This window comes from Nomascus leucogenys, chromosome X (assembly GCF_006542625.1).
Source record: "Nomascus leucogenys isolate Asia chromosome X, Asia_NLE_v1, whole genome shotgun sequence".
NCBI classification, from domain to species: Eukaryota; Metazoa; Chordata; class Mammalia; order Primates; family Hylobatidae; genus Nomascus; species Nomascus leucogenys.
The window spans coordinates 15,088,174-15,116,032 of NC_044406.1; the positions used below are offsets into that span (position 1 = coordinate 15,088,174).

General features: G+C 46.1%; 2 protein-coding genes across 4 annotated transcripts in view; one reads left to right on the forward strand and one right to left on the reverse strand.

Moving 5' to 3' along the window:
• Positions 1 to 27,859, reverse strand: part of CTPS2 (CTP synthase 2) — a 122,780-nt gene that overhangs the window by 37,566 nt on the left and 57,355 nt on the right. For all 3 annotated transcript variants that reach the window (XM_030807072.1, XM_003261090.3, XM_030807073.1), the window contains exon 14: positions 2,738 to 2,834. In XM_030807072.1, the coding sequence (XP_030662932.1) occupies positions 2,738 to 2,834 (97 nt within the window). The remainder of the gene's footprint in view (positions 1 to 2,737; positions 2,835 to 27,859) is intronic.
• Positions 22,859 to 26,687, forward strand: S100G (S100 calcium binding protein G). Its single transcript, XM_003261092.1, has 2 exons — positions 22,859 to 22,996; positions 26,534 to 26,687. The coding sequence occupies exons 1-2, from the start codon at positions 22,862 to 22,864 to the stop codon at positions 26,636 to 26,638; spliced, it is 240 nt and encodes a 79-aa protein (XP_003261140.1). The 5' UTR covers positions 22,859 to 22,861; the 3' UTR covers positions 26,639 to 26,687.

The following is a 27,859-nucleotide window of genomic DNA, read 5'->3' on the forward strand; positions in this document are numbered from 1 at the left end:
AAAAAAGAAAAAAGAAAGAAGCCAGACACAAAAGACCACAAATCATATGGTTCCATTTACATGAAATGTCCATAATGGGCAAACCTATAGACAGAAAGTAGATTAGTGGTTGCCAGGGGCTGGCGGGAAGTAGGGATGGTGACAGCTAATGGGTACAGGGTTTCTACAGGAGGTGATGAAAATGTCCTAAAATTGCACCGATGGTTGCATAACTCTGTGAATGCACTAAAAGATCAGTGAATTGGGCCGGGCGGGGTGGCTCACGCCTGTAATCCCAGCACTTTGGAAGGCCGAGGCGGGCAGATCATGAGGTCAGGAGATCAAGACTATCCCAGCTAACACGGTGAAACCCCATCTCTACTAAAAATACAAAAAAAATAGCCGGCGGGCACCTGTAATCCCAGCTACTCGGGAGGCTGAGGCAGGAGAATGGCGTGAACCTGGGAGGCGGAGCTTGCAGTGAGCCGAGATTGCACGACTGCACCCCAGCCTGGGCGACAGAGCCAGACTCCATCTCAAAAAAAAAAAGAAATCAGTGAATTGTACACTACTAATAGATGAATTATATGATGAATTATATCTCAATAAAGTTGTTTTCAAAATTTTTCAAAACAAGCTTTGCTGCTGTGTTTAAGATTCATGAAAATCATGAAATCATCAATATTTTTATGTTTACTGTGAAGAAAAACAAATTTTATTTTTTAAATTGAGACGGAGTCTCACTATGTTGCCCACGCTGGTCTCCGACTCCTGGGCTCAAGCAATCCTCCCACCTCAGCCTCCCAAGTAGCTGGGACTACAGGCACATTACACCACATTCAGCACTAAGAAAAACAAATCTTTTTTACCCAGGCTGGAGTGCAGTGGCACCATCACGGCTCACTGCAGCCTCAAGCTCTTGGGCTCAGGTGATCGTCCTGCTTCAGCCTCCCAAGTGGCTGGGACCACAGGCATGAGCCACCAAGCCAGGCTAATTTTTGTATTTTTTGTAGAGGCAGGGTCTCCCCATGTTGTCAAGGCTGGTCTTGAATTCCTGGGCTCAAGCAATCTGCCGGCCACAGCCTCCCAAAGTGCTGGTGTGAGCCACTGCGACTGGCCAAGAAAAATCTTAAATCAGTCTTATATCTATCAAATTTTTAACTATATTGAGTACAATGCTCTTTTTAAAAACTTAGTACAATTATCACTGAATCTTTCTCAATAGATATAATTTTAGGACATTAATTTTTCACCAACCATTTTTTGTCACGTAGGCAATTATTTTAACAAAGTTTCATAGTATCTGAAGACACCTGAAAGCTACAGAATTGCTAACATTCATGAAGAAAAAAAATTCTCATATAGTATTTGTAAGGAAAAATGTTAGTGACTTAGAGAACAATGGCTTTTTATGCAGAGAAAGGAGGAAACTGTATTCACTTTGAAGCCTTTCCTTTTTAAATTTCATTCTGGCTAGGAAGCTTTCTATTCCTTAGGAGGTGTATATTCATCTTTAAAGGAGAAGCTCATATTTCTGGTCTTACTCTTTCTTGAGTTAAGAAGGCATTTTTCTAAAGAATTCTTGCCAGGCGTGGCGACTCACGCCTGTAATCCCAGCACTTTGGGAGGCCCAGGCGGGCAGATCACGAGGTCAGGAGATAGAGACCATCTTGGCTAACACGGTGAAACCCCATCTCTACTAAAAATACAAAAAATTAGCCGGGCGTGGTGGCGGGCGCCTGTAGTCCCAGCTACTCAGGAGGCTGAGGCAGGAGAATGGCACAAACCTGGGAGACAGAGCTTGCAGTGAGCCAAGATAGTGCCACTGCACTCCAGCCTGGGCGACAGAGCAAGACTCTGTCTCAAAAAAAAAAAAAAAGAATTCTTATAACTTCACAGGATTCTAAGGGATTCTTATAATTTCATGAAAATCACACTGAACACTCACAATTCCTGAGCTCCCTCTCTGCATCAGGTCCCCTTAGCAATCTGCCTTCCCCTTTTGTCACATTTCTTCTGCTTGTTTTAAGGCCCTAGGAGGGCAGGGCTGGTATCTGTCCTGGTCACTAGTATATCTGCACATGGCACAGAGTGGGCACTCAAGATACATTTACTAAATTGAATTAAAGGCTTTAGTTTGTTTTAAACAATAAGTTATTCTTATATAATATGCTAATTTATGAAAAAAGTTCCACAGAAATTAGAATTAACCTTATGGGGAGTGGAAAGATCAGCAAATACCAAATGGCGAGCCATCTCCCCACACTGGGGCTGCCAAGGAACAGAGAAATACGCTTCTGAGGTGCACAACTGCCCTCCTACTCGGAAGTTCATTTGTGAGTCACTAAGACCAGGCAAACAGACATTAAACAGGGAACCGGTTCAAATGTAACGGAGAGAACTGTGGATTCAAAAGAACTGAGTGTGAATCAGGGCTCTCTCTCCCAGTCCAAGTTCATCTCCAGGAGTATCGGTAACTCACAAAACAGCCCAATGAACAGGGAATCACGCAGATCAAATGCGGAGGGGCATTCAGTGTGTTCTACTGAGGCCAGCCCAAGGGACAAGCTTACTAGGGAGAGGAATGCCCAGAGCAGAGGGTCAGTGAGGGCAGGGGAGATGGGAAGAGGGAGAATCAGGGCCCTCCGAGGCTGCTGGAAGGGGCAGGGGTGAGTCTCCACCACCCAGAGTGCTGGGCACCTGCAGTCACATGAGCAACATCCGACATCTTGTAAAATAAACAATATGGGAAACTTACTTAATATTGAATTTTCAGTTTTGAAAACAGTTCTTCTTATTCCCAGTCTCATTGTTCCTCCCAAATTGCCAGGGTTGTGCTCGGGCATATCAATCACCTTAGAAAACAAAACAAGTCCAGTTTTGCCATCTTGTAAAAATGTCATTTCCCAAATTTCAAGCTTTACTTTTAAAGGAATGATCACTGGGTAAGCATGGTCCCTAAACTATAACATTTGATCAGTCTTTCCAACAATCATGTTTAAATACAGGCATGACATAGATACACCGCACATTGTACTTCCTTTCCATCTGCTTCTCATCTTTCATTTAAATCACTTATAAAACAATGTATCAGGAGCATCTTGATGATGTCCCTCCTGCCATTACTCAAACCGTCAGTTCCAAGTAGTCCTCAGACTTCAGGATCTGGATTGCTGAGGCCTCCCACTTTGGTGTTCACATCTTTCATGATAACCCTCTTCCCACTGCCCAGTGCATTCCCTAAAGATTTTCCATAAGCAAATCTATCAGTACTTGTACTGTGGAAAGGTATACCAAAAGAACCTATTTATAGAAAACCATTAGAGTGATTCCAAAAAAAGAAAGAAAGAAAGAAAGAAAGAGAGAGAGAGAGAGAAAGAAAGAAAGAAAGAAAGAAAGAAAGAAAGAAAGAAAGAAAGAACAGAAAAGAAAAGAAAAAAAAGAAAAGGAGTAGTATCATCCAGTCTAGCACACTCTGTAGGTCAGAAACTTAAGTGGCACCCTTGATCACTCCCTCTACCTCATAGCCACTCTGTCAAGTTCTGTGGATTTATCCCCTCCAGAATTCCCACATCCATCCACTTCTCTCCAGCCCTCTCCCAGGCTACAGCAATGGCTCACTGACTGGCCACTCAACATTCCCATGGCCCCAGCACACCCTACCTACTGCAGGCAGAGTGGTCTATTCACACAGCAAATCTTAGTGTGGCATTTTTCCTGCTTGAAACCCTTGACCTCATGGTATCAGGCCAGCCTAACCGTCCAGCCTTATCTTATATTCCCTGCCCCTCTCACCCTGAGTGCGGGTTCTTTGAGTTTTTCAACTGCATCTCCTTTCCTCCCGCCATGGCGACTTGGCCCACGCTGTGCCCTCTGCCTGGACAATCTCCTCCCATTCCTCTGCCCTCTTTTCCTAAATGAAACCATCTTTAACCCTGAAATCTTAGCTCCACTATCCAACATCAGCCACTCCAGGAGCTGGTATTTCTGGGAGCCATAGCCGAGTCAGGGTGCTCTCTCTGTGCCCTCACAAAACGAGGTTCTTCCCCATCCCTGCCTTTCTCTCAGTTTGTGTCTGGCGAGTGCTTTGTGGGAGAGACAGTCAATCTTTGAGAGCTGGAGTGGCTTTATGTTTATGATCACAATCACACTGCAGAAATTGAGAAACAGGTGATTTTTATGAAAAGCCTATCCTGGTGAGTCTCGTAATTCATCTGTTTTCTCAGTTCTGTTCACTACGATCTCATGGTTTAATTTCATCTTCTTTTTTAAAGTTGTTAGAACAGACTACATTTGGGTGAGTTGACCTGTTCTAATGGAATTGCCTGAGCTTCCCTCTCATAAAACCTTTCATTTGTTGTTGTTGTTTTTTCCACATACTGTAATTGTCACATATTGCTCTACAGGAATCTTTGACAACTGGAATTTTCTGAGGTAAAAAATCCCCAAGAAAATGTCTGATCTTATCAGTGCCCCAGAACTTTCCGAGCCATCTGAACCCAGTGTCCCAAGCACGCTCCAAGAGTTACTTCAGGGAAAGGGTGGAGAAGAAACTTGATGACCTCCCTTGTTAGATGGACTGCTCAATTCTCAAGTGCTCTTGGCCTTGGCATCTTGTTTCTATCTTTGGTTGGCTAATTATGGCTAGGTTAAGTATTACTGGAGTGAGGCGAGAGAGGGCATTCGCTTCTGGCTGATGAAGCTGAGTTGCACATAGATGCCTGGCCTCTCTATGTATTCTCTAAATCAGGTAAGACTGCACTACCTGCCACAGATTCAGAAGTCCTATGTGTATTCAGAGCCTCAACTTCCATTTAAGTTTCAGACAACCTGAACCATCTAGGCAGACTACAGGGATAACCTCCCCTAATTTCTTGATAGAAGTGCACTACGACTCTTCAGTCTTCCTCACTGTGTTGGGTCCCAATACCCAATACCCAAGAAGAGTCTTTACATGTAGTTTGTTCAGTTACTGGCAAGGCTGGTATTCAAGAAATATTCTGGTATGAAGCACTGAGATTAGAGTAAAATTAGCCAACTAAGAACAGGAGGCCAGGTGCAGTGGCTCACGCCTGCAATCCCAACACTTTGGGAGACCAAGGCAGACAGATCACTTGAGCCAGAAGTTCGAGACCAGCCCGGACAATATGGTCTCTACGAAAAATACAAAAATTAGCTGGGTGTGGTGGCACAGGCTGCAGTCCCAGCTATTCAGGAGGCTGAGGTGGAAAGATTGCTTGAGCCTAGGAGGCGGAGGTTGCCGTGAGCTATGATCACACCACTGCACTCCAGCCTGGGCGACAGAGCAAGACCTTGTCTCAAAAATATAAAGAAAAGAAAAGAAAAAGAACAGGAAACCTGCCTTACTGCTTACTTGGGATGAACTTTGTTAGGTAACTAGAGCACCCTAATGGCGCTGGTTCCGGGTTCTTCTTCCTCAATGCAAGCCCGCCAAAGGAAAAACCAATCAGAGAGAGGTGTTTTTCCCGCCTCGCTCTAAGCCCCACCCCAACCAATCACAAACATCCACGCAGCCCTTCTGGGCATAAAAGAAGCAAACCCCCCGCCGCTCTCTCTCTCTCTCTCTCTCCTGCCCAGCCCAGCCTGCTGCCTCCAATAAAGATCTCTTGGCCAAGCCGGTGTGCCGTGGTCTTAAGTCTGAGCATCACTCTTTCATTGGTGCCGTGACTCGGATTGGGACTCCCCGCCTCTGGCGGGACCCCAGTCCCCCTCAGACTCAGACCAGGCCCCGGCCGGCCTTTGCCCAATTTCCCGTCCGCCAAACAGCGCATCCACCACCGGCTCCTGTTTGGTAAGTCCCCTTCCGTAGTCTGCCGCCTAGTCCTATACTGTGGCGACAGACTCCTGCTTCCCCTCCTCGACCCACAGGGAACGGAATTTTCTCCCTCTCCTCCTCGCCACTCCGGCCTGAGCCTCCGCCCCGAGCCTCCGCTCCACGCCATACTGTTGGCTACATACAAAAATCTTGGTACCAAGTGGCTCACGGTCCCTCGGCCATACTGTTGGCCCTTCAGTCCCTTCACCTTGGTGACGACCAACCGAAGGCCCTGAACCTGATTACAGTGTTTGGCTAACTAGGGGACGCCCTCTTAGCCCTCACTGCCTCTCCGTCCATGGGAGGCTCCGCATCCCTGCCGGCCGACTCCCCCCTAAAATGCCTTCTAGACAATCTGGCTACCCTAGGCCTTGCCGCTGACCTCAAACCTAAACGCTTAATCAAATTCTGCACACAAGATTGGCCGACCTACCCCTTAGACAACCAAAATGAATGGCCCCTTATGGGACTCTAGACCCTGAAATTCCCCAGGGCCCTTACAATGATTGTGCACACGGGAGATTGGGCAGAGATCCCCCATGTTCCTAACTTCTCCTATTAGACGATAAGCCTCACCTCTTTCTGTCCCTGTTAACCCTAACCACAACAAGTGTCATGGCTGGCCTCCACTCCAAAAGCCTTTCCCAACCCTCTCCCCTTCCTACTTCCGATTTTAACCCTGCTGACGAACCGCCGCCATATCACCATCCCCAACCTCGCCCTCCCACCACCGCTCCGCCACCAACATCCCCGCCCCCACCCCCCCACCCGGCTCCTTCAACTTCCCTTCAACCCCCGTCTGCTCCTCTGCCCAGCCCCCCGGCCACCCGCTCCCGATCCCATCTCCCCGTCCTGGCTCCCCTCAGGGAGGTTGCAGGTGCTGAAGGTATTGTTCACGTCCATGTGCCCTTCTCCATAGCAGATCTCTCACAAATTGAAAGACGCCTAGGCTCATAGACCTCTGATTCAGCCTCATACATCAAAGAATTCCAATACCTTATCCAAGCCTACAGTCTTACCTTCCATGATATTTATATGATTCTTTCCAACACCCTCCTTCCTGAGGAACGTAGGCGAGTCTGGGAGCAGGCCCGTACCTATGTAGATCAGGTTCACCAAACAACCCCAGCCCTACCCACTGGAGCGCAGGCAGTCCCCGACCACAATCCTGGCTGCAATTATAACTCCCAGAACGGTGTCACAGCCCGAGACCACTTTGCCACCTGTTTAATAACAGGTCTCCAAAAGGCAGCTCAAAAGGCAGTCAATTTTGAAAAACTCCACGAAATCATCCAAGAAAAACATGAAAACCCGTCTGCCTTCCTCGCCCGCCTTACACAGGCACTCCAGCAATACACCAATATAGACCCCGAAGCCCCCGACGGCAGGCAACTTCTCATGTCCCATTTCTTCGCACAAAGCTTCCCAGACATTCGGGCCAAACTAAAAAAGCTAGACAGAGGTCCCTTTACCCCGCAGACTGAGATCCTCTCCACCGCATTCAAAGTCTATCACAATCGTGACGAGCAGGCAAGGAGGCAGAAGTGCCAGATGTTGGCTCAGGCCTTCAAGGCCTCAACCCAGCCTATCAGACACCATGCCTCTATGTCCACCGCTCACCGCCAACCCCCCGGACCCTGCTTTAAATGTGGGAATGAAGGTCATTGGGCCCGTCAATGTCCTAATCCTAGGCCACCCAAACGACCGTGCCCCAAGTGCCAACAGTCTGGCCACTGGGCGACCGACTGCCCCAGCTTCCCCGGGGTAGCTGGGCCAGACCCCCACCCCGAGGCTGATCTCATTGGGCTGGCAGCCTACGACTGACGGGGCCCTGGGACCTCTTCCCCAACACACACCATCACCACGCAGGAGCCCAGGGTACCTCTTACAGTGAATGGGCGTCTCGTCATTTTTCTCCTTAATACCGGAGCTACTTTCTCGGTTCTGCGGGAGTATTGGGGTGCTGTCTCCACCTCTGGCCCTCCCATAGTCGGGGTAGGAGGCCAGACCATGCAGCCAAAGACCACCCCACCCCTAGCATGCTCTTTCTCTGGTCATCTCTTTTCTCACAAATTCCTAGTTATGCCCCAGTGTCCCCTTCCTTTATTAGGTAGAGACATCCTCTCCAAATTTGGGGCAGCTATTACATTCAACCCCACAGTGCTCCCAGATTCCACCTCTCTCCTCGCTGTAATCTCCAGTCCCCCAGACCCGCCCAGCTCTCTGCCGCCTCTGCCGCCTCCTTAACCCACAGTTTGGGATGTAACCACCCCTTCCCTAGCTCACTGCACACCCATTAAAATTTCCCTAAAAAACCCCAACCACTTCCCTAGTCAACCTCAGTATCCTCTTCCGGCTACTAGCCTCAGAGGCCTGCAGCCCCTCATTTCCGAACTCTTACAGAAAGGATTCCTCAGGCCTACACACTCTCCGTTCAACACTCCCATACTGGCAGTAAAAAAACCAACGGAAAATTTCGCCTGGTTCAAGATCTACGTCTCATCAGTGACGCTGTCAGGCCTATCCACCCACTAGTTCCTAACCCCTACACCCTCCTCTCCTCTATTCCGCCTGACACAACACATTTTTCTGTCATAGACCTTAAAGATGCCTTCTTTACCATCCCCCTCTCCCCACAAGCTCAGGATCTTTTCGCCTTCACCTGGACAGATCCAGACACTCAACAATCACAACAACTCACCTGGACAGTCCTTCCCCAAGGGTTTGAGACAGCCCCCACATCTTTGGACAAACCCTAGCTGCGGATCTCAGGTTACTGCAACTCCCTCAGTCCACCCTCCTGCAGTATGTGGACGACCTTCTCCTTTGTAGTCCTTCTCTAGCAGTATCCCAGACTGACACCGCATCTCTCCTCAACTTTCTGGCAGACAAAGGATATCGAGTATCTCCACTCAAAGTCCAACTCTCCTCCCCCCAGGTGATCTATTTAGGGGTCCTCCTGTCCCACAACTCCAAGGCCATAACCCTAGACCGAAAATGTTTTATATGGAGCCTCCCAGTTCCCAAAACCAGGCAGGAACTTCTTTCATTCCTCAGGTTAGCAGGGTATTTCAGAACATGGATTCCTAACTACTCTCTCTTAGCAAAGCCCCTCTATGACTTGGCCCGCAGAGCCCCATCCGAACCCCTAGACACTGCTGTTACTCAACCCTTCCAGGCCCTCCAACAGGCACTTCTCAAGGCCCCTGCCCTACATCTTCCAGATCTCCAGAAACCCTTCACCCTATATGTACATGAACAAAAGGGACTGGCCCTAGGTATCTTAGGTCAGTTGCAAGGGCCTTCATTTGCTGCCATCGCATACTTGTCCAAACAATTAGATCCCACAGTCAAAGGCTGGCCTCCATGCCTCTGCGCCCTGGCGGCAGCCTACATTTTACTCAAGGGGTCCAAAAAACTTACCTTCGGGGCAAACACAGTCATTGCCTCCCCTCACCACCTTAAAGACCTCCTCACATATAGAAGCCTACAAACCCTTCCCCCTTGCCATATACTCTCTCTCTTAGTCTCCTTTCTGCACGATCCAACTATCTCCTTCCAGGCATGTGCCCCCCTCAACCCGGCCACTCTCCTGCCAGTCAACCATGACCTCCCCCAACACAATTGTAATGAAATTCTGGAATCTCTCCTTCCTTGCCCATCTCACATCAGTGAAGGACCCTTACCCCACTCTGATCACACCTGGTTCACAGATGGCAGCTCCTTCATATCACGAGGCCAACGCCTCGCGGGATACACTGTGGTCTCACTGACCAAAACCATTGAGGCCAAGCCTCTGCCGCCACATACCACCAACCAACAGGCAGAGCTAATTGCGGCTACCCGCGCCTTCGAACTGGCAGCAGATCATACACTCACACTCTACACAGACTCCAAATATGTTTTTCACATTCTGCTCTCTCACGCCGCCATCTGGAGAGAGAGAGGATTACTCACGACCAAAGGAAACTCAGTCACCAATGCCTCTCTCATCTCCCACCTCCTTAAAGCCTCACTACTCCCTTCAAAGGTCGGCAATGTCCACTGCAAAAGCCACCAGACCGACTCTTCACCAATCACTCAAGGTAACAACAAAGCCGATCATCAGGCCCGAAGAGCAGCCCTCTCTAGTCTCCCTCCCACCTTTTCAGCAACACTCTCAAGCCCACTCGACCCTTCCCCCTCCATCGTCTCTAGACATACCCTCTTCACTCATCTACATTCCATTTTTCACACCAGCCCCCAGGCTCTTAAAACCTTCCTGTCTTCCTTTTTCACGCTAACACCCTCTGATCTTCAGTTCCTTCAAGACCTCACCTCCAACTGCACTATTTGCCAGAGGACAAACCAAAACACGCCCTTAAAACCCCGCCCATTTCTAACCCACCAAGCCAGAGGACATATCCCTGGTAGCATTTACCCTAGCAATGCATACTCCTACCCAGTGCAGACCCTTACCATCACCCGCACTTACAAAACCCCTCCCAAAATCTCGCTTCCCGGCATCTCCGGTGACATCACTCAAGCCGCCGAAGACCTCCTCCAGCAGCTAGACTCCTCCTCCGTTTCCATCTCAGTACAGCAGTCCTGGCTCTTACTTCTACAGGAAGGAATCCAACTGTTAAACGCCTCTAATATCTCTCCCTCCAACTGCTTCCTATGTGCCAGCCTTGATAAACCGCCGCTTATTGCTGTTCCTGTCGCCCTCCCAAACACTACCAACACTTCTGATCATTCACCACCCCCAACACCCCCTTAATATCCGGTGTTCCCCTCTTCAATACGTCCCAGGCCATTACCTGCTACACAGACTCCCCTGAATCCTTTTCCTTCTGCAATACCTCCACCTCCTACCCTAACTCTTCTGCCCCCAATGGATACTTCTTCTGGTGTAACCACACTCTTTACAAAACAATCAATTCCTCCATCAGTACCACCTGCTTCCCCGTCACACTCCTGCCACAACTTACCCTCCTCTCCCTTTCCGAAGGGACCACCACCTTCAACCTTAACCACCCTCCCATAAATCAGGCCCCAAGAAAAAGATGGGCTGTCTTTATACCTGCCATCCTTGGCCTCTCCCTTGCAACCTCCCTTCTAGGCTCTGCTTTAGGGGCCACCTCCCTTGGATACGGAGTCTCGCAGGTTAATGAATTAAAGATACACCTAGAATCCACTATTGAACAAACTGCACAGTCACTAGCCGCCCTGCAACGACAAATCACCTCTTTAGCTGGAGTAGTCCTCCAAAACCGCAGAGCCCTAGACCTCCTGACAGCTGAAAAAGGAGGCACATGCATTTTCCTCCAAGAAAGCTGCTGTTACTTTATTAATGAGTCCCAGGTTGTCGAGACTAACATAAAAAATCTTAATGACATAAGACAAAAACTCCTCGAAACGAATACAGGCTTCTCACTTTGGGACACCCTAAAAATGCCTCTTTTAGCTTGGGTCCTACCATTTCTCGGACCCCTCCTAGGAATAGCGGCCTTTTGTACCCTCCTCCCCTGCCTAATAAAGTTCATGCAACAATGAATCTCCTCCTTATCTAACCAGACTTTTAACCAGCTTCTCATCAGGCACTACTAACTCCTGGCAACCGAAGAAGACGACCAGGACTCACCTACCCATGGCCTCCACCTCCAGGACCTGTAATTTCTTAGATTTCCTCCAGGCCCTCCAAGAAGATACGTGGCTCATAGCAGATCCTTCCCTGCCATATGGATGGCTCGTGTCCATAGATGACCTCTAGTTACAAGGGACATCTTTGGACTGCACACCCCGGGAAGTGTTCACCTTCAGTGCTGTCTTCCTTGGCCTCCTGCTATTGCTGTGCCCCTACAGTCCTCCAATATCCCTTCCCACGACGCCCCCGTTCAGCAGGAAGTAGCCAGATGAAGAGCAACGCCCACCTCCCCACTTCTTAAAAAACAAAAAAGGGAGGAATGTTAGGTAACTAGAGCACCCTAATGGCGCTGGTTCCGGGTTCTTCCTCAATGCAAGCCTGCCAAAGGAAAAACCAATCAGAAAGAGGTGTTTTTCCTGCCTCGCTCTAAGTCCCACCCCAACCAATCACAAACATCCATGCAGCCCTTCTGGGCATAAAAGAAGCAAACCCCCCGCCGCTCTCTCTCTCTCTCTCTCTCTCTCCTGCCCAGCCCAGCCTGCTGCCTCCAATAAAGATCTCTTGGCCGAGCCGGGGTGCCGTGGTCTTAAGTCTGAGCGTCACTCTTTCAAACTTGACAAACACTTGAAGACCAGAAAATATTTCCAAAAGTCAAGTGTAGGGGTGGGAGGTGGGGAGAGAAGGAAAATGCAGTGGGCATAGGGGCTGCCTAAGAGCATTAAAAACTCCTTCAACAAAGTGGGAGAAGTCTAAAAAGTCCTCAAAGAATACTATGAGATCATTTAGCAACATGGAGACAAACACCAGGAGAAAGAGCTAGAAGAAGCTAAAGAGTGGGAGTGAGGATTAATGACTTTGTCATTATAGGCTTTTCAGAACTGTTGGCTTTTTAAACTTTGCACATAGTATTTTACCAATGAAAATACAAGTTTAAGTCATCAAGAGTAAAATGTAGTATTTAGACCTTACACTAGGGTATTAGTTCACATTATCCCTGCTGTTTTCAGAAGTAATAAACACTACCTTCTCCTGAAATGATAGCACAGAAAGAAAATCCAAGGGGTAAATGCCACTGTGATCCTCTGATTAAAACATGCTAGCGTAGGAACCAGTGGAGAAGCCAAAAAATGCTAGAGAAGAGGTGGGAAGCAGGTGAAAATAGGTCTCTAGTACCAAATGTTGCCCTGAACATCAGTGAAAGGAGAAAAGCATCACCATCGTATACTCAGGCAAAGAACGCTGCCAGGCAGCAGCTGGTGGAACCCTAACACTCAGGAAGGGGAAGGTCAGGGCAAGGCAGAGACTATGGTGCCCAAGCCTGACACACCAGCTGCCTTGCAGAGTTATCAGATGATCCTACAAGCTGGATCCTACAAGATGATGATGCGTGGCTGCCTCTTGGGTTATAAGTGTCAGGCCTCTGAGCCCAAGCCAAGCCATTGCATCCCCTGTGACTTGCACGTATACATCCAGATGGCCTGAAGTAACTGAAGATCCACAAAAGAAGTAAAAATAGCCTTAACTGATGACATTCCACCATTGTGATTTGTTTCTGCCCCACCCTAACTGATCAATGTACTTTGTAATCTCCCCCACCCTTAAGAAGGTTCTTTGTAATTCTCCCCACCCTTGAGAATGTACTTTGTGAGATCCACCCCTGCCCGCAAAACATTGCTCTTAACTTCACCGCCTATCCCAAAACCTGTAAGAACTAATGATAATCCACCACCCTTTGCTGACTCTCTTTTCGGACTCAGCCCACCTGCACCCAGGTGAAATAAACAGCCATGTTGCTCACACAAAGGCTGTTTGGTGGCCTCTTCACACGGACGCACGTGAAAATAAGCAACCTGATTCAGCAGCAAAAATGAACAAAAATATCTTTGTTCCTTGCATTCCTTCCACTAAAAGCCTGAGAGACAGGAGAACATCACAGTTTCAAAACATATCTATTGTATCGTTACTGGGGTGGTTAAAGAAAATAATCTCAAATATGCTTTAGATTTAACACCATTTCCAAAATACTCTAGATTTTTGCATCTGAAAGGAAAACGCATCTTCATTGCAAAAGGATTGCCTTTACTTCCTCTAATTCAGCCTGAATACTGGCTGTCATCTGATCCCCAGATCTGTCGCCTCTTGGAACTGAGCCATATAGCATGAGAAAAATAAAAAAGGATCAATACGTGATAAAGCTTTAGGAAATGTAAAATCAGCATGTAAGGATAAATATGGCACTAATTAACCTTTACTGATGTTTTCTGCAGCCCATAATAAAAGTGTAATGAGTTCAAGACTTTACAGTACCCCAAGGTTCTCTTAGCAACAGTGAAATTCCTGACCGGACCTACCTGACCTACCCCGGTAAGCCCAGCTTTCCTTTTGTTTCTCATCTTTGAATATTTCACCTGGAGACAAAGGGAAAGCCTGCTCACCAGCAGCTATTTCTATTTCCAGACTCTTAAGTAACACACAGCAATTTCCTCTAGCATTTTTTTTTTTCCACTTTGTAGCATCGGGGTTTCATCATGTTGCCCAGGGTGGTCTTGAATTCCTGGGCTGAAGCAATCCACCCACCTCAGCCTCCCAAAGTGCTGGGATTATAGGCATGAGCCACCACGCCCGGCCTCCTCTAGTATTCTTTACAAGTATTCTCCAATTCATTCCTTTCCTACTGCTCATTAGGTTTTCAAGCCTGATTCTGATTTTGATTCTAAGTCATATTCAAGTTGTACATAAAGTATCAAGCACTTTTACATCAGCATTACTTTCCCTAATGTTGGGTTGCACTGCTAGCTGCAGCAGCCTCCATCGCTACAGATTAAACCTAAACTCTTCTGGGTGGCTGTCAGGTCCTACCTCACACAGGAGCCCAGACTAGCCATGCCCTCCTCGTGTATTCTAACCTGTAGCTTCTACCTCAGCTAGCTGGGGCCATTGTCAATGGCACCTCCACTCTCCTACCCACCACCATCCTACACACAGACCGCCTCCTTTTCTACTTTTCCCAAGATGCCTTCTCCCTCCCATTCCTCATGCTTTAGGGGCCCCCTCCAGTTCCCCTTACTGCCTCATAATTAATGCCATTGTTATGCTCAGCCTACCAAATAAATAACCTATACATTGTCAATTCATTTTCAGTAACTCATTGTAGGAGACTGAAGATATCCACATCCTAGTCCCTGAAACCTATGAATCTGTGGCAAAAGGGACTTTGCAGATGTGATTGAGGACCTTTTTTTTTTTTTTTTTTTTTTGAGACAGGATCTCACTCTGTGTCTCCAAGGCTGGGGTGCAGTGGCATGATCACAGCTCATTACAGCCTCTGACTCCTGGCTTCAAGTGATCCTCCCACCTCAGCCTTCCAAGTAGCTGGGGCCACAAGTGCATGCCACTATGCCCGGCTAATTTTTTGGTATTTTTTTTTTGTAGAGATGGGGTTTCGCCATGTTGCCCAGGCTGGTCTGGAACTCCTGGCTTCAAATGATCCTCCAGCCTTGGCCTCCCAAAGTGCTGGGATTACAGAAATGAGCCACCATGCCCAGCCTGTAAATTGAGACTCTCCAGAAGGGAAGATTCTGGATTATCAGGGTGGGCCCAGTGTAACCACAAAGGCTCTTAAAAGAGGAAGGCAGGAGGGTCAGGGTCAGAAAAAGGGATATGACCGCAAAGCAGAGATCAGAGAGACTGGAAGATGCTATGCTGCTGGCTTTGAAGATGGAGGATGGCCATGGGCAAGTGGCCTCTAAAAGCTGGAAAAAGCAAGGAAATGGATTCTCTCCTACACCCTCCAGAAGGAACACTGCCCTGCCAAACCACTTTATATCTCTGACTTCCAAAAGAAATGTGTATGTGTTTCAAGCCACTGTGTTTGTGGTAATTTGTTACAACAGCCATACGAATCTAATACCGTTATTTACTACAAATGTGGGGAAAAGCAAGAGAGATCACATTGTTACTGTGTCTGTGTAGAAAGAAGTAGACATAGGAGACCCCATTTTGTTCTGTACTAAGAAAAATTCTTCTGCCTCGAGATGCTGTTAATCTGTAACCCTAACACCCCAACCCTGTGCTCCCTGAAACATGTGCTGTGTCAACTCAGGGTTAAATGGATTAAGGGCTGTGCAAGATGTGCTTTGTTAAACAAATGCTTGAAGGCAGCATGCTCGTTAAGAGTCATCACCACTCCCTAATCTCAAGTACCCAGGGACACAAAACACTGCGGAAGGCCGCAGGGACCTCTGCCTAGGAAAGCCAGGTATTGTCCAAGGTTTCTCCCCATGTGATAGTCTGAAATATGGCCTCGTGGGAAGGGAAAGACCTAACCGTCCCCCAGCCCGACACCTGTAAAGGGTCTGTGCTGAGGAGGATTAGTAAAAGAGGAAGGAACGCCTCTTTGCAGTTGAGACAAGAGGAAGGCGGCCGGGCGCGGTGGCTCACGCTTGTAATCCCAGCACTTTGGGAGGCCGAGGCAGGCGGATCACGAGGTCAGGAGATCGAGACCAAGGTGAAACCCCGTCTCTACTAAAAATACAAAAAAAATTAGCCGGGCATGGTGGCGGGCGCCTGTAGTCCCAGCTACTCGGAGAGGCTGAGGCAGGAGAATGGCGTGAACCCAGGAGGCGGAGCTTGCAGTGAGCTGAGATCTCACCACTGCACTCCAGCCTGGGCGACAGAGGGAGACTCCGTCTCAAAAAAAAAAAAAAAAAAAAAAAAGGGGGAAGGCATCTGTCTCCTGCCCGTCCCTGGGCAATGGAATGTCTCGGTATGAAACCTGATTGTATGTTCCATCTACTGAGATAGGGGAAAACCGCCTTAGGGCTGGAGGTGGGACATGCGGGCAGCAATACTGCTCTTTAAGGCATTGAGATGTTTATGTGTATGCATATCTAAAGCACAGCACTTAATTCTTTACCTTGTTTATGATGCAGAGACCTTTGTTCACGTGTTTACCTGCTGACCTTCTCTCCACTATTATCCTATGATCCTGCCACATCCCCCTCTCCGAGAAACACCCAATAATGATCAATAAATACTAAGGGATCTCAGAGGCCCGCGGGATCCTCCGTGTGCTGACCGCCGGTCTCCTGGGCCCCCTTTCTTCTTTCTCTATACTTTGTGTCTCTTTTCCAAGTCTCGTTCCACCTAACAAGAAACACGCACAGGTGTGGAGAGGCAACCCACCCCTTCAACAAACAGCTTTAACTTCCTCTATTATTTCATAAATGCATCTCCTCAAATAAATTAAGTGTAGGCTCATCAAGCACAAGGATTAGATCTATTTATTTTCCATCTCCACTGAGGAGTTCGACACAGTGTCAAGTTCAGATCAAGTACTCAATAATGGAATCTCTGTGTTGGTTTTTTTTTTTTTTTTTTTTTTTGAGATGGAGTCTCGCTCTGTCGCCCAGGCTGGAGTGCAGTGGCACGATCTCGGCTCACTGCAAGTTCTGCCTGCCGGGTTCACGCCATTCTCCTGCCTCAGCCTCCTGAGTAGCTGGGACTACAGGCGCCCACCACCACACCCAGCTAATTTGTGTGTGTGTGTGTGTGTGTGTATTTTTAGTAGAGACGGGGTTTCACCCTGTTAGCCAGGATGGTCTTGATCTCCTGACCTTGTGATCCACCTGCCTCAGCCTCCCAAAGTGCTAGGATTACAGGCGTAAGCCACTGCGCCCGGCCTGGAATCTCCCAGTGTTTTAAGTGTATTAAAAACTAACAGAGGAGACTAAGGGATGGGTCAGTGGGCCACAGAGTAGCAGAGGGGGTGTCTGAGATATTCATGGATGTCCCAAGTTGCAGGTGAGTCACTTCAGCAGACGGGAAGGGAGGGGTGGTGCCCTACTCAGAGGCCGAGTACACACAATGCCCAGTCCTGCCTGACAGAGTCCTGCCTCTAACCTGAAGCAGTTTCCAATTTCTGGCTTCCAACCTGTGCTGCTGTGTCACCGAGCAGTGTGAGAATGGAATCTACAATGAGGAAATCAATGAGCAGTCCCATAAGTACGTATGTATTTTTCCAGTCTTTTAAACTTGTTTTTTTCCCCACCAGTAAAAGAAGGCTGCTATGGTTTGAATGCATTCCCCAAAGTTGATGTGTTGCAAGCTTAATCCTCAGTGCAACAGTGTTGAGAGGTGGAACCTTTAAGAAGCAATTAAGTTATAAGTGCTCCGCCCCCATGAATGGATTAATGCCATTATCATTGGAATGGGTTAGTTATCATGGGAATGGGTTCCTGGTAAAAGGATGAGTTCAGTCCCCTTACCTCTCTCTCACCCATGTGATGCCTTCCACCACATGATGACACAGCAAGAAGGCCCTCATCAGATGCCAGCACCTTGATCTTGGACTTCCCAGCCACCCTCCAGAACTGTGAGGAAATAAATTTCTCTTCTTTATAAATTAGCCAGTCTCAGGTACTCTGTTATAGCAGCGCAAAACAGACAAAGGCCTATGTCATTTTCATCAGGAAAAGAACTTTTTTACACCTCAGAAAAAGAACCTTCCTATACCTCCAGATGTAAACATAACACTTCGCTGTGATACTACCTGTGGTCCTCATGTTAACACACAACGGTTGTCCTCAGAGAAGCCCTTCTCCTGGGAAGTGCATGTGGCATGGTGGTTGAGGGTGCAGGCTGGGCCTGAACTTGAATCCCAGCTCTACTACTGACCAGCAATGTGACCTTGAGCAGGTCCTTGGATGTCTCTACAGACTGGGGGGACCAACAGCATCCACTTCATAAAGTTGCAGCAAGGATTTAAGGAGGCCATGGGAGTTGGGTGCCTAGGTCAGCACACTGCCCATGGTAAAAATACGCCCTCAAGAAGCACAGGCTATGGTCAGGAGACCTCTGGGAACTCAACTGCTGAAGGTGAGCACGGGCTGACCCAAAAGACGGTGAGCCTCACAGCCCAGGCAAAGGTTGGAAGTGAACTTTGTCTGAAGGTCCAGGGAAGGTAGACACCAGGTCAGGTGACAAGCAAGCTATACTTTCTGGGAAAGTAGCATTTGAGTATTCAAGGTCTCTTTTAAACTTCAGGATCAAAGATAGTAAGAACCCATGGATAGCATTTCACACCCATTTTGTTTCGCAGGGACCAGGTACTAACACTATACCCTCTTCCCGAAGGTGCTTTTCAAGACATTCCATGCTGTCACCTTCAAGCAGAATAACCCACAGAAGCCTGTGGTGCCCAGAGCTCTTAAAATATGTTACTCCTGGCTTTTGTAGGAAAAATTAAGTCTGTCCAAAGATCAAACAATTGAACAGTGAGATGATAAATAACCTTTGCCTCTCCATTTTTCCATTACTACCCTTGTGCCTGTCATTTTCCCCCCTTCTCTAGTTTCAAAACGCACTCTTGTGAACACACCCTGTATTTATCACTTGTGTCCATATATTTTTAGTTAATGTTTCACGAGAGTATCTATTAGTGGATTTTTCATGTTTCCAAGTGCAAGTTTACCCTCATGCTTTCAAGTCTATGGGTAAAGAGAAAAATAAGAGACAAGAGATGTGACTGGTAGAAGTGAGCGAGTAAAAACTTAAGAAGCCCCACAGGCTGTTTTTCAAGTTCAAGTTTTGCTAGCATTCACTACAAGTATAAATTCTGACAATAGGCAGCATTGGGCCCATTCTTTTTTTTTTTTTTTTTTTTTGAGACAAAGTTTCTCTCTTGTTGCCCAGGCTGGAGTGTAATGGCAGGATCTCAGCTCAACGCAACCTCCACCTCCCGGGTTCAAGCAATTCTCCTACCTCAGCTTCCCGAGTAGCTGGGATTACAAGCATGCACCACCACGCCTGGCTAATTTTTGTATTTTTAGTAGAGATGGGGTTTCTCCATATTGGTCGGGCTGGTCTCGAACTCCTGACCTCAGGTGATCCGCCCACCTCAGCCTCCCAAAGTGCTGGGATTACAGGCATGAACCAGTGCGCCCAGCCGCATTGGGCCGATTCTAATCAGAAGTTGTCCCTTGAAAGAAGAGATTTGTAGCCTAAAAGACTATTAACCAATACTGCTCCAAAAGTTTTTCTTAGAGATAATTTTTATATACACATACACACGTCATATGTAATATATGGGCGTGTTATATAGAACATGTTATCTTTCATCCTATATCGTTACTAAGATGACATATAGTTATTAAAAATCATTTCTTCAATACAGATGCAAAAAATAGGCCAGGTGCAGTGGCTCATGCCTGTAATCCCAGCACTTTGGGAGACTGAGGCGGGCAGATCATTTGAGCCCAGGAGTTGGAGACCACCCTGGGCAACATGGCAAAACCCATGTTGTATTTTTCTACAAGAAATAAAAAATAAATAAATAAAAAAATTTTATATATATATATATATATATCCGGGCATGGTGGCACATGCCTGTAGTCCCAGCTACTCGGCAGGCTGAGGTAGGAAGATCACCTGAGCCCACGGAGGCTGAGGCTGCAGTGAGCTGTGTTTGCGCCACTGCACTCCAATCTGAGTGACACAGTGAAGTGGCCTCAAGAAAACAAACAAAAAAACCAGATGCAAGAAATATAATAAACACCCCATTTGATTTTAGCTCACAAGTGGTAATTTGAGAGAAAAGATGATTTAAGATGCTATTCAACAATTGGAGAGATTTGATGTGGGCTATGATAATGGCATTGTGGTTACATAGGAGAATGTCTTTGTCCTTAGGAGACAGATGCTGAGGTGTTCAGGGGGGAAGCATCTGGATGTTTGTAATTGATTCTCAAATGACTCAGGGGTGGAGGAAAGTATCTGTCCAGAGAAAGAGAAAGCAAATGTGGAGATGTTCGCAATTAGTGAATCTACTCGAAAGGCAGACTGGTGTTCATTGCATTATTCTTGCCACTTTTCTGTAGATCTGAAATATTTTTTAAAAGATGTTAAAAAAAGATAGTTCTTGTTATGATTAAGCACAAAAGCCTACTTCCTCCCAGGAAAACAGAACATATGTGTAAAAACACTGGCAATTTTCTAAAATCTTGATTAAAATGCATTGCCAAAATCAGAATATTTTTGTGTAAAATCTTATAACTAAAAATAAAATGCCTGTCTTTACTCCAACCAGTGAGTTAATACATATTCTATATTGGTACATAGCAAAGTCAAAGAATCCATAACAAAAACAAGAAGAATATACACAAGACAGCAAAGACACATGGAATGATAAATGCTCAAGACTGGCGGGAAGCTTTTAAGGAATTCTATTAGATTTCCCATTTGTTCTCCAATGTAAATAAGGCCCTAGAATTTTAGAGCGGAGAAACATCAGGGAGAAATACAGTCCCAATAGTTCAGTCCTCAGTTCGTAGGTGATATAAGGCAGAGTCAGAGAAAATTCTGTAAGAATGGAAGTGTACAAGTGTTTCAAAGCTGTAAAGTGCTCTTAAAATCCACCTGAAACCCCTTCCTGTGAGTTACAATCAGCATTAGATCAATGTCCCTTGGAAATGTCCTACTTATTTCATGGAACTCTTTCCAGTAGAAATCAATTTCCTTGGCAATTTTAAATCATGGCAGTTCCAAAAAGTTTGAAGTATTTCCAACTGAACAAGAGTAAGTCGAGTGTTCTCACAAGTTTTTCGAATGATAACAAAATATATTTGGTAAGGAAAAGGATAATGAGAAATAAAAAGCAGACACAGGACCAACAAATAATGAAAGAGCTGAAAAAATGACCATGTTACTCAATATTGATTTGCCAAATAAAACCACAAATTATTGAGTATCTTCTCTCCACTTTCCTGCTTCTGAAGCAATACTTCCATTCATTCATTCATGTATTCAAATATTTAAGCTGCTAATATGTAAAGACATCAGAAGGACTTCAATGGCCATACTGTAATTTTTTAAACTATGTAATACTGTCCTTCTATGACAGCCTTTTTTCTTTTTTACAGACAGGATCTCACTCTGTCACCCAGGCTGGAGTGCAGTGGCACAATCATGGCTCACTGTTGCCTCAACCTCCCAGGCTCAAGGAATCCTCCCACCTCAGCCTCTACAGTAGCTGGGACTACAGGCATGTACCACCACGCCTGGCTGATTTTTTAAATTTTCCAGTAGAAATGTCTTGCTGTGTTGACCAGGCTGGTATCAAACTCCTCACCTCAAGCCATCCTCCTGCCTCGGCCTCCCAAAGTGCTGGGATTACAGGCATGAGCTACCGCACAGGGCAGCATTTTTTTTTTCTGGATATGAAGAAAGTTATTTTTTAAAGCCTAAATATACAACTAAATTGAAAATAATCCTCTAGATCTAGGCTTTATGAAATGTGAACTGTGAGCAAATATAATTCTACATTGGAGGGAAAATATAATCTCAGGGGGAAAAAAATCCAAGCTTACACTTAGGACTCTGAACCATGAAGCAACTGTCGAGATGGACCTTTACTGGATCTTGCCCTTAATTATCGGGTTCATGCAGTCTTAAGCCTGGGTTTCAAAAACCATTAATAATTACCCTTAAATGGCCAACAAAAGGAAATTTTCATAATCAGGGTGGTGTGCCTGTAAAGACTATAAAAGTCTCATGATTCTGCTCAGCTCTTCAAACTCCTCTTTGATTCTTCTAGCTGTTTCACTATTGGGCGACCAGGTTAGTGTGATTTTGGTACTACCTAGAGCTCCTTCTGTTTGCATTAATATTCTGCTTCCTTTTAGAATGGTGTGAAAGATAATAGTCTGGAGAGAAGGTGAGTTTATGCCATCTGGAGATATTCCCTGTAACTTAGAAGCTAGAAGCTGTGGTCAAGTATTCTTCAAGACCACAGCCTGCAGAGTGCAGATCAGGTACATAAAAAGTGAAGAATGTCATTAATTACTAATAAAAACGTTTGGCTCCAGGGACCATCTCCTAACAAATGTACTCTAAGAACAGACATTTAACTTACTATCTAAGATGTCTTTTTTTTTTTTTTTTTTTTTTTTTTGCGATGGAGGCTCGCTCTGTCGCTCACGCTGGAGTGCAGTGGCATCGCACTCACTGCAACTTCCGCCTCCCAGGTTCAAGCGATTCTCCTGCCTCCTTCTTCCAAGTAGCTGGGACTACAGGCACGTGCCACCATACCCGGCTAATTTTTGTATAGAGACAGGGTCTCACAATGTTGGCCAGGCTTCCAAGGTCTCGAACTCCTGACCTCAAGTGATCCACCCTCCTCGGCCTCCCAAAGTGCTGGGATTACAGGCGTGAGCTACCGTCCTCGGCCTAAGATGCTTATTTTTAAAACATGTTGGCAGTTACTGGTGCTGTTCTGACCCCGACATTCTCTTTTCCTTATTCTTCCCCATTTATGCCAAGGAAATGGCCCAATGGTACTAAAATCCTGCAGACAACCCTCAGCACAAAACTCTACTTCAACTTTTTGGTAAGTTTATTTTCTTCCCAATTTATAGGACACCAGAATGAGTACTAAAAAGTCTCCTGAGGAACTGAAGAGGATTTTTGAAAAATATGCAGCCAAAGAAGGTGATCCAGACCAGTTGTCAAAGGATGAACTGAAGCTATTGATTCAGGCTGAATTCCCCAGTTTACTCAAAGTAAGTGGCCATCCGCAAAGCCCGCTTAATGGGACTGATGGTGGGAGGGGAGGGAGGGAGGGGAGAGGACTCTGGTAGAGCCTTATAGGGACCGTTGCTTGAGGGAGGACACATGCAGGTGGGGTTTCTTCCCCTTAAGTCAGGCCACATTTCAGAAGGCAAGCTCTCAGAAAACAAGGGCCAAGCCTTCTATCCCTCCTGCAGCCTCAGCACAGGACTCTGCAGGACTAACCATGATAAATGGAAGCAATGCCAATCTATGCCTGGAAGACCCACAAGTCACCAAGCAAACCCACTAAGGCCTTCAGCATGGATTCAGTACTTCTGTGCCAGGCTTTAGGAAAACAAAGAGGACTGCAAAATAGTGTTAGCTGGCCTTGGACAGGCTTCATTTTTATATGTAAAATCCCTCAACAAGACCAACACTTACTTAGCAGTCTGTTAGGAAAACCCACTGACAAATTGCCTTGTCAGCACTCATTTATATTTCAAAAGCATTTAAATTTGTGTTCGTCACTTAAATTTGTGTTAATGAGGCAACCATGCATTTCTAAACAACTTTCAAGAAAGGACTAAATTTCCTGGGCCATAAAGTTTCACATCAAAATCACCCCAGAGTTGTCAAAATCAAAATGCATTCAAGGCAACAGAGTGCAGAGAAGAGCTGATCCTCCTCGCTCCAATATACAGTACTTTCTTTCCTTTTGCTAAAGAAAAAACTGACTCAGAACACTTGCTAAAGATGGTAAGGCAACTTACTCCAGGAGGGCCATGGCGATCCATATAGGGACCACTGAAATGGGTTCTTGCCATGGGGAGAGAGATTGGGCTCAACTCCAAAAAGGGTAAGTGGGGGTTTATGACCATGGAGCAGGGTGGGGGGCCAGTGGATGGAAAATTACCAAGGAAATATCCAGGATAAGGAGTTTCTGGCTAAATTGCCTTGATAGGATTCTAGCTGAAGGCAGGCCAGGTGATCAAATATTAAGGGTAGTCAGATACAAGGACAGAGAGGGAAGCCCAAGGTTGGGCCTAGTCAAGCAGAGGACTCAAAGGAGAGAGTCATTGTCATTTTGCAGTTAAAAACCATCTTCACAACCGAAGTGCACTTGTTTCGTATGACTCAGTCACTATTTAGCTCTAACTTCGGGAGAGAACATTTCTTCAAATATTTTAACCAGCTCTCCAGATTTTAACCAGAAATATCCCTTCTGCCAATATGACAATTGGAAAGACTTCTGTTTTTAATACTAAAAAAGAAAAAAAGCTGAATTCAATGACCCCATAATCTGATATTTTCTCATTTTCTTATAGTTGAAATATAGCCGGGCGCGGTGGCTCACGCTTGTAATCCCAGCACTTTGGGAGGCCGAGGCAGGCGGATCACGAGGTCAGGAGATCGAGACCACGGTGAAACCCTGTCTCTACTGAAAGTACAAAAAAATTAGCCGGGCGTGGTGGCGGGCGCCTGTAGTCCCAGCTACTCGGAGAGGCTGAGGCAGGAGAATGGCGTGAACCCGGGAGGCGGAGCTTGCAGCGAGCCGAGATCGCGCCACTGCACTCCAGCCTGGGTGAGAGCGCGAGACTCCGTCTCAAAAAAAAAAAAAAAAAGAAATATAGAAGAACTTGTAAAAACAGTTAAAGTCACTAGCAGAAAAGGGGACTTTTTAATTAAAAAGCAAAACAAGTTAGTGAAAAAGTTTAAAATTTTAAAAAACCCTTTATTTTTTTCTAAAAGGAAGAAAAATAATCATCTAACAGGAAAGCCTAGGCCATGTACTCACACAAGTTGTTTCAAAAGGTAACATGGGTAACTTTTTCTATACTTTATGTCTTTCCTACAAAAAGTACGTAAGACATAATCTGGAACAAGGTAGGAAGACTAATGGTAAGTTCTGAAAGTCTACTTACATGTACCTGATTATATTTCCATAAGGTTTCCATTACTAAGGTTTTCCGCCATACTCTGTTTACATATATCATCACCATGTGTGGTTTAGAATCTAGTAAAGGCTTCAGGAAAACAGTGTTTCATATTCATAAATCAAAGGCTGAATAAGTAACTTACAGTTTGGTCTTGTAATCAAAGCAAAGTGCTAAGTGTTTTTGTAGGAATCTTAGGGGTTAAAATATATCTTCCATAGAGATGTGTTCCACAAAATTGTGAATCTACTTAGCACTACTGAACTGTATGCTTAAAAATGATTAAGAGCGTAAATTCAATGTTATGTGTTTTTTACCACAATTTATATATACATATATATAATATAGTCTAATTTGAAACTGACAAACTGAACTGTTATTTCAATCGGTTTTCTGAGTAGTATTTTGCACAGATAGACTCCTACCTGAAAGTCCAAGTAGTAATGGCTTTAAGATTAGAGTTTTATGGTAGAGACAAAAATTAAGTCCGCTTAAGACACTGCAGGAAGTTCAGTAGTCAAAAAGCCTGCACACGATCTCACATGGCATCTCAAGCAGTGGTTCTCCAAGTGTGGTCCCAGAGCAGCAGCATGGGCACCACCTGGGAAGCTGTTGAAAATATAGATTCTCCAGCTTCAACAACACAGCAAGACCTTGTCTCTATTAAAAATTGTAAAAAAATTAGCCGGGTGTGGTGGCGCACGCCTTTAGTCCCAGCTATTCGGAAGGCTGAGGCGGGAGGATCATTTGAGCCCAGGAGGTGGAAGCTGCAGTGAGCTGTGATCATGCCACTGCACTCCAGCCTGGGTGACAAAGCAAGACCTTGTGTACAGATTCTCAGGCCCCACCCCAGGCCTAGTGAATCAGAAACTCTGGAGGTAGGGCTGGCAGTCTGTATTTACCAAGGTCAGCAAGCCCATCGTGATGCATGCTAAAGCATGGGAACCATTGAGCCAAAGTCATTTTGCATAGCTCAACGTTTGGGAAAAACTGGGCGGTGGTTAGTTAAGGGGTTGAGCTCTGGAGTCAATGTGTGGACCCCAACCCCTCTGCTAACCAGCTGTGGACCCTCAAGCAAGTGACTGGCTGTCTCTGAGCCTGTTTCCCCACCTGTAAAGTAGATCTCCCTCATAGGGTGATCGGAAGGATTACAGAAGGAGCCCTCCCAGCCTGCTGCCTCATGTAATATGTCAGCCCTAGCCCTGGAGCAGGAGACAACCCCAGCTCCCAGGAAAACCTTGGGGCAGCGGTCCTCAACTGTTTGTGTGCCGTGGGCAATCCAGTGAAGCCCACAGATCCCTTCTCAGAAGAATGCTTTTAGAGGCATATAGAAAAAGACCCAAGAGGACATAAGAAAACAACTGTATTAAAATACACATTGTATTAAAATAACAAATGTGTGATATGGAGGACAAAAAGGTAGCCAGTTCTATGACACGGAGCAATACAGCTAAAGCTGGTTTCTCTCTGTTAGCTGTTAGATGCATGTCACTGGAAACCTGGGCTGCCTTCTTGGCACACAGACCCAAGGCCTCTAATTTCTGAGAACGTGTAGCAGTAACTGATTCATTTTTTCTCCCCTCCCTTCTCCCATCCTTTTTTTATCTAAAACAGGGTCCAAACACCCCAGATGATCTCTTTCAAGAACTGGACAAGAATGGAGATGGAGAAGTTAGTTTTGAAGAATTCCAAGTATTAGTAAAAAAGATATCCCAGTGAAGGAGAAAACAAAATAGAACCCTGAGCACTGGAGGAAGAGCGCCTGTGCTGTGGTCTTATCCTATGTGGAATCCCCCAAAGTCTCTGGTTTAATTCTTTGCAATTATAATGATCTGGCTGTGAGGTTCAGTTATTATTAATAAATAAATTATTAGACATACCTTACTTTGCTAAGTAAGTACTGACCTTCATAACATAATAGACTTGAAAGTAACCTTAGTCTGATTCAACTAATTCTATAGATTTAAAAAAGAGAGGGAGGGAGGCTGAGGCAGGAAGAACACTTGAGCCCCGGAGGTCAAAGTTGCAGTGAGCCATGATCACGCCACTGCACTCCAGCCTGGACTACAGAGGGAGACCCCATCTAAAAAAAAAAAAAAAAAAGTGACAGCCAAGATAGCTCTGTGATCCTGCCCAAAACTACAAAGATGGTGTGGGAGACCTGAAAAGAATCCAGAAATGCCCAACCAACTCCCTTGCTCCACTTTTCCACCAGAATCACCCTGTTGCTTGCTCTCCTTCCTTAACTCCTCAGTGCTCGGGTCATCTCCAATTTCCACTCTGATCTCACACTATCCACTAGCGAGCAAGAAAAACACTTCACAAACAGACACTTGACGTCATGCTATCTCCCAGCACTCGCTGTGCTTTCTTAATGAATGACCCTCGACGGGGAACAGAACGAACACAGGACCTAGAGGCGGCCCCACTCATCGCTGACCGGGTGGCCTCGGGTCTACCATCCTAACGCCATGGTACTGGCGTGTGACGTGTAATATAAAAGATCACAGGAAGACCTTGGGCCCTCTCAACTCTTGGCATCCTGTATTCTGAGAAAACAGCCAGCCCTCAAGTTCAAGTTCCACTTTTTGCATCCAGCTGGGGGATGCAGGGGGTGAAGTGACCACAGTGCGGAATATGGAGGCAAGAAGTGCAGAGGAGGGAAGGGAACTTTCTGCTACCCCTTACCAGATAAGAGTTCAAATGTTAACGTTCAAGTGTGTCCAAGTTACCAATGGCTCAAGCTGACCCTAATAGCCTGGTCACAGCAGTGCCCCGGAAGCTAGATTTTTATTTCTTCTTTATCCTCGCAACTCTCCTGCGCAAAACACCCACGAAGTATCAAAGTATCAGTATTGGGTCCCATTGCCTTTGAACAGTCTCTCTCAACCTTTCTTTTTTCCTTTTTCTTTTTTTTTTTTTTCTTTGAGACAGAGTCTT

What these genes read in the sequence shown, in the direction of transcription:
- S100G (XM_003261092.1), top strand. Translation starts at nt 22,862, where the DNA reads ATGAGTACTAAAAAGTCTCCTGAGGAACTGAAGAGGATTTTTGAAAAA. An exon ending in AATTCCCCAGTTTACTCAAA is followed by an intron (nt 22,997 to 26,533) that starts GTAAGTGGCCAT and finishes TATCTAAAACAG; the next exon opens with GGTCCAAACACCCCAGATGA.